The sequence below is a fragment of the Heteronotia binoei genome, chromosome 18, assembly GCF_032191835.1.
Source record: "Heteronotia binoei isolate CCM8104 ecotype False Entrance Well chromosome 18, APGP_CSIRO_Hbin_v1, whole genome shotgun sequence".
Classification (NCBI taxonomy): Eukaryota; Metazoa; Chordata; class Lepidosauria; order Squamata; family Gekkonidae; genus Heteronotia; species Heteronotia binoei.
In genome coordinates this window covers 37,678,752-37,685,562 of record NC_083240.1, presented here as the reverse complement: position 1 = coordinate 37,685,562, position 6,811 = coordinate 37,678,752, and the positions used below count along the sequence as shown (strand labels likewise).

The window sequence follows — 6,811 nt, the reverse complement described above, 5'->3', positions numbered from 1 at the left end:
ATTTTTTGAGAATTTTGTTTCCACACAGAGGTTCCAGAACTCTTATTCTGCTGTGTTCACCCAGAAAAAGAAGAAAAAGCCCTGGTTAATGGGAAAAAAATCAATTTTCTTGGAAGCCCAGCAGCTTTATGCAGTATCACATTTCCCAGTTAAGGGGGAGATGCTGTTCAAGCAAATTACAAAGATGACCTGACTCCAATGGTAACAAGAGAAAGAAATTTTTCTTACAAAAATAGAAGCACGTCTTACATGACATATTAATGTAAGTACTTTTAACTTATTGTGAACAGATTAACTTCCAAAAGGTTCACTTGCTACAGCTCCAAGCCCAGGGAAGAGAGAGAAGAAGTGAGGTCCCATATAACAGGGGTGTCCAAAGGTAGCTCTCCAGATGTTTTTTTGCCTACAACTCCCATCAGTCCCAGCCAGCATGACCACAGCATGGCTGTGGCTGATGGGAGTTGTAGGCAAAAAAAACATCTGGAGAGCTACCGTTGGTCAGCCCGCCTTATAAGATGAAAAAACAGAAAGCAAACAATGGCCAAAGAGGCTCAACACCTAACCAATGAGAGGGTGGGGCCAACTGCCAGGTGTTCTCCTGTGAGAAAATTCTCTTAACCCTTTCCCTTCCCAATCCTCTTGCCTGCAGAGTTACAATAGATAACAGTCTCTTCATGCCTTATGGCTCTCTCATCCATGTAAAAGGTAAAAAAGAAAGTAAAGGTAGTCCCCTGTGCAAGCACCAGTTGTTTCTGACTCTGGAGTGACGTATCATCATGACGTTTTCACTGCAGCCTTTTTACGGGATGGTTTGCCTTTGACTTCCCCAGTCTTTTACACTTTCCCCCCAGCAAGCTGGGTACTCATTTTACCAACCTCGGAAGGATGGAAGGCTGAGACAGCCTTGAGCCAGCTACCTGAACCCAGCTTCTGCTGGGATCGAACTCAAGTCATGAGCAGAGCTTGGACAGCAGTAATGCAGCTTTAGCACTCTGCGCCACGGGGCTCTCTCTCATTCATGTACAGGACATCGAGTGCTGAAGTTCGAGAGAGTGGTGCTAGAGTAAATCTCCTCAAGGGTTTGTCAAACTGAAGCAACTGTGTACATATGAAGGGTGCAGCCAGTGAAGATACCTTCTTGCAGAGAGCCTAATGGTCAGGGAGCCTCTGGGGATTAATGAACCAGCTCAATATTGGGCAATTGCTCTCAGTTGGGAGGGAGGCTGAAATATACAGGGTTTCAAGTAAGGCCTGGCCTGTGGCACGCAAAGTCTCAAAGGCACGGATTCCAACATAAGCCCAGTCTCAGCAGTCACATCAGTTGTGGTCTTTCTTGACCTCATTCTGACAGAGCTCAAACGCGGCCTAAGGATTTCAGCTCTGATTTGCAGCCAGGTTCGTCCAAACGCATTGTGTCTTCTTAACAGCGTCATCTTGTTCATTGGCTGAGGTGATGTGATGGCGTCTACTCCTCTGGTGTGGATGCTGCAGTGGATGTGGCAGCCTTTGCCCGTGCTACCCAGCTCCACAGACCCCTCTCTGGAAAGGGAAGAAGAAGACTGTAGATTTATACCCCACCCTTCTCTCTGAATCAGAGACTCAGAGTGGCTTACAATCTCCTATATCTTCTCCACTCATCCTGTGAGGTGGGTGGGGCTGAAAGGGTTCTCACAGCAACTGCCCTTTCAAGGACAATTCTTGTGAGAGCTATGGCTGACCCAAGGCTATTCCAGCAGGTGCAAGTGGGGAATCAAACCCGGTTCTCCCAGATAAGAGTCCGCGCACTTAACCACTACACCAAACTGACAGATTACGGTGTGAGGCATCTGTCAGAACCAGTCTCACCTGCCTCCAAGCAACATGTCAGAACTGGACCCTGACAGGAACAGAATCCTTTCCTCTTATGTACCTGCCAGAAGTTAATACACCCCTTCGCAAGATGTTCTAGTAGTTCTTACCCTGCCTTCCCACTCCACTGGGCAAAGGGTGAAGCCCTGCTTTAGCCTAGGGTTGCCAGCCTCCAGGTAGAGCCTGGAAATCTCCTGGAATTACAACTAATTTCCAGACCACCAAAACCAGTTCCCCTGGAGGAAATGGCTGCTTTGGAAGGTGGACTCCACGGCATTATACCTGAGCTTCTTCCCCTCCCCATGCCCCTCCCTCCCCAGGCTCCACACTCAAAAGAACCACATAAATGGAGGAACATTTCTTTCCTTTTTTGGTGTGTGTGTGTATTTTTGTAGTTTTTTGTGTGCATGCATGTGCGAGTGTGCACCTGGAAGTCACGGTGACCTCTGGTGACTGACCCCTACTGGGGGCCTGGAGGATATTCAGGGAGGTGGCTGAATAAAGCCTGCCTCTGCCCCCCCCGGACTGCTGGTATTCCAAGGAGGTCTCCCATCCAAGTACTTGCCAGAGTCGACCCTGTTTAGCTTCTGAGATCTGATGAGATCAGGCTTTCCTGGGCTATCGAGGGCAGGTCAGAGCAGCGTTTATTGAAGGATGCTTGGATCCACACTATTATTTAGAACAAACCGCTTCAAAGATGTGAACTTGCCTCAATAGTAACACTTAAGCTAAAAGCGGCAAAAATATAAGTGGCAGAAGCAAAAAAACAACCGTTTAAAAATTTAGGTGAGAAATGCAAAAGCCAAGGCAGCAAAATCAACAAAATTAAAGCAGTGTAAAATGTTTACAACACTTAAGAAGGGGGAAAAACCAAAAAACCCACGCACAAAACCTCTTCGATAACTTCCAACTTCACTTAAGGTCAATTTCCGAAGCAGGGGAATCCACCAAAGGCTGGTGTAAAGTTTTGGGAAATAAATACTGTGCAGCCATCCAGTGGCAGACAGTGGCACTACAGGCAAAATGGGAAATGGTGTTAAGGGTCAAACTCAATGTGATGGACCAATTTCCCACTCACCCTATGCCACTCTGACGTTCCTCTTTTCAGCGCAGTATCCTTCCGATTTCCCACTATCTGCCCCGGGGCTTCAGCAAAGATCAGCATTTTTGCACGGTAAAGAGAAACTGGTTTTTAGCGGTTTCTCTTTGCTGCGCAAAAACGCCAATGCAAGAGTGGCACAGGGTGAGTGTGAAATCAGTCATGGTGTCCTCAGGCCCACAGTAAGGTGGGCTGAGGCACTCTTTTCTCCCTGCCCGGGCCTTACCAAGTGCTGAAACAGTTGTGCCACCACACAGCTGTTTCAGTGTTGAAAAGGTGAAGGGAAGAGCACCACACTGCTGTCCCCTGATTGGGACCTGGCAGCATTTTTAAAGTATTTTAAAATGGTGGCAGCATCCTTCAGGTCCCCATTATGGAGAAAGGCAGGGTATAAATAGGGCCGCCGAGCTCCCACGCTGGGCAGATGTTCTTCCACCCTGGAGGTCCCCAACCCGCTGGCTCACAGTGGGCCAGCGGGGGAATCCCCTCCTGACATGGCTGGGGCGATGTTGTCACTCGCAAGCCGGCCGCTCTAGGAGCTTCTGGGAAAACTCTATGGTTTTCCCAGATGCTTAGTAATTTGGGAGAAAAACTCTATGGTACTCTATGAGTTACCTTCTGGCCCAGCTCTGCACAGTCAGTAAGGTTGCCAGCTCTGGGTTAGGAAATACCTGGAGGTTTGGGGAGTGGAACCCGGGGAGGGAAGGGTTTGGGGAGAAGAGGGGCCTCAGCAGGGTATAATGCCATAGAATCCATCCTCCAAAGCCGCCATTTTCTCCAGGGGAACTGACATTGGTCATCTGAAGATAAATTGTAACAGCAGGAGATCTCCAGGTACCACCTGGATGTTGGCAACTCAAACAAGCTACTTAAACTGGGGGGGCACCCCCTCAAAAACCAAACAGGGGGAAGGTAACCACCGAAAGACACCGAATATTTGCCCTCATTCTGAGCAAGCAGCTCTGCTTTTTGATGGATAGGCTCAGGGGAGTTTTTGGAGTTCTTACCTTGAAGCTCTATCCCAGAGTCCCCAGAGCTCCCAGGATCCTCGTTAAGGACTCCCACCTCTTCCTCCCAGTCGGCCCAATCAATCTCTTCCACTCTAGAACACAAACACACCCAAAAGTATTGCAGTGTGTGCTGTCTGGCGAGCACAGCCCAACAGTGCTCTGATATACATGTCAGCTTCACGCAAAGCCGCATTCAGCAACAGACTTACCGGAAGACCCATCTTTTGTCTTTCTCTCCCAAGCCGACGGGCAACAAGCAGCCGCATCTCTGCGGCTTCTTCCAATACCAAAGCCAGTTTTTCTCTATCTCCAGGATAGTAACAGCTCTCTGAGAATAAAGGATGCAGAAACACTGATTTTCACACTGCAGTTTTCACATTCTTGGGTCATCAGACCTAGCTAGGAGGGGAGGCCTCGCTTCTGTATCCCTCCCCTGTGGAAGGAGCTTTTGGCCTGAGGTGTGCTCTGTTATGGGGCCACCAGTACAGCCGGCCAGGTGACACTGCAGCTTGTGGAGAAAGCAATTCTCATCCGGTGACACTGCGTGTGTGGAGGGGTCAGGTTTTACCTGCCCCCATGAATCACCTGGCTGATCGGCCTCAGCCGCCTTTCTGGAAAGAAGACCACAATGCTACTGATACCAGGGGCCAGCATACCTTCGGGACCGCCTCTCCCTTTATTGCCCCGTAGGTCCTTACGATCAGTAACCCAACAACTTTTGGTAATACCCAGCCCCAGAGATGTCCATGTAACCTCAACAAGGGCCAGGGCCTTTTCAGCTCTGGCCCCTGCCTGGTGAAATGAGCTCCCCCTTGTCAAGCTCAACTGATTCTGACCAAAGACTGATGGGTTCTTGGCCTGCCACAAGCAGGCCTGGGTAAAATCATGATGAACCAAATGCTGCTAATTTATTACCCTTTATTGGCCGCCTTTCCCCTTTATGACTGGTAACTGTTAAGAATAATGTAATCAGCACCTTCCCAGGGAGCCTTCTGAGGGAGGAAGAGTCTCTAGAAAATACAAGGCCAAAAGGCTTGATAAACACCCTGGGAATGTATCTTGGTAGTTATGTGTGAATGCTCCCCTGCTCTCCCTCCCCATAGGAATCCTTTTGAAGTGTATCTTAAAACTCCTGTATCAATGTATTGGTTTCATTCTTCTCAAGCCAACAGCTTGAGCCAAAGTAACAGTCTATCAATAAATGTAGTCTTTGTAGCAACTCTGACTCATCATTGAATCCGTCTACTTGACACCCCTGGAGATCCGGGCCCTGTGGGATCTGCTTCAATTCTGAAGGGCCTGTAAAACAGAGCTCTTTCGCCAGGCTTTCAGCTGAGACAATGGGCGTCACTTGTTACCAGCCTCCCTACCTCATTTCATCCCAGTGCTTCAAGATCTGCTGGACCTGGACAATAGGTCACGTCTGCGAGGTGGAATCTGCCATCTTAGTCTTTGTAATTTTAGATTTTATATATTTTAAATTGGCCTTTTACTGTTTTTACTGTCGACTTTGTTTTTATGATGTAACCCGCCCTGAGCCTGTTCTATGGGAAGGGTGGGCTAAAAATCGAATAAAATAAATAAAAAATAAATAATTGTGACAGCTTGAGAGTTCCAGGTAGGCAACACAGTCAGGCTACTTAAACTAGTGGGGAGCACTCCCTTGAAAACCCAAAACCTTACAAAGGAGGGACTGAACTGAAAATGAGGTGCTGGAATCAATCCCCAGTGAAGTTTTCAAAGTCCACCCTTCGCTTCTAACCAAACTGGACTTCCAGATAGGTCACAAGAACAGGCAGACTTTTCTTATTACATCTATCCTGCAGTTACTTTATGGCCAACCAGTTACTATAGAGTTGCCAATTCTGGGTTGGGGAATGCCAGGAGATTTTAGGAGCACCACCAGATGGGGAGGGGTTTGGGGAGGGGTGGGATCTTAGTGGGGTACAATTCCATAGAACCCGCCCTTTGAAACGATCATTTTCTCCAGGGGAACTGATCTATGTAGTCTGGAGATGAGTTACAATTCTGGGAGATCTCCAGGCCTCACCTGGAAGTTGGCAACACTGGGTGCTAGTTTTCTCTACAAGGCCTTTCATGGTAACTGCAGAATTATTTGTCATGCTCACTACAAAAGATCCCAGGGGAGGGGAAGGGTATCTTGGCTGGATCTAATTCCTGCATGCTGGAAGCCTATGTCGTGTTTATTTCCTGCTTCTCCCTCCTTCCTCCCGGAAAAGTAAGCTCCATCCCTCGCTGGCTGATAGGGCGGCTGAGCCCCCGGACCGGGCAGGGATTCTCCCGCTCAGGAGGTCCCCAATCTCCTGAGGAAAACTTCATCGTCGCTGGCGCAATGACGGCACATGTGAGTGACATCATCGCGCCAGCAATGTCACGCCAGCTGCTCTAGGCTTTTCCAGGAAACGCTATGGTTTTCCCAGATGCTCTAGCAATTTGGGAGGGAAAACTCTATGGTACAATAGGCACCATAGAGTTTTCCATCCAAAAATGCTAGAGCGTCTGGGAAAACCATTAAGTTTTCCTGGAAACGCCTAGAGCGGCCGGCGCACACCGTCGCCTGCATGATGACATCACTTGTGGGTGACATCATTAGGCCGTGCATGCAAAGCTCACGTCAAATGAGTCCCTCGCCAGAGGCTGGGGGGGATTTGGCAACCCTAGTGGCTGAGCCAAGGGACCTGGCAACCCTAAATGCCATACACTCAAGGAGGGCTTTTTTGAGCAGGAACACACAGAAACACCGTTCAGTCTGGCTTGGTGTCAGGGGCCTAATATTCAAATGAGTTCCTGCCGGGCTTTTTCTACAAAAAAAGCCCTGCACTCAAGTCTACCT

At 48.7% G+C, this 6,811-nt stretch overlaps 1 protein-coding gene across 1 annotated transcript in view; it reads right to left on the bottom strand.

Annotated features, from left to right (window-relative positions):
* Positions 1 to 1,255: 1,255 nt before the first annotated feature.
* LOC132586867 (transient receptor potential cation channel subfamily V member 2-like) overlaps positions 1,256 to 6,811 on the bottom strand; it is a 31,590-nt gene continuing 26,034 nt past the window's right edge. Inside the window, exons 13-15 of the mRNA XM_060259002.1 lie at positions 4,167 to 4,281; positions 3,955 to 4,049; positions 1,256 to 1,539 (exon numbers count right to left, since the gene is read on the bottom strand). Of these exons, the coding sequence (XP_060114985.1) occupies positions 1,466 to 1,539; positions 3,955 to 4,049; positions 4,167 to 4,281 (284 nt within the window). The 3' untranslated portion in view covers positions 1,256 to 1,465. The remainder of the gene's footprint in view (positions 1,540 to 3,954; positions 4,050 to 4,166; positions 4,282 to 6,811) is intronic.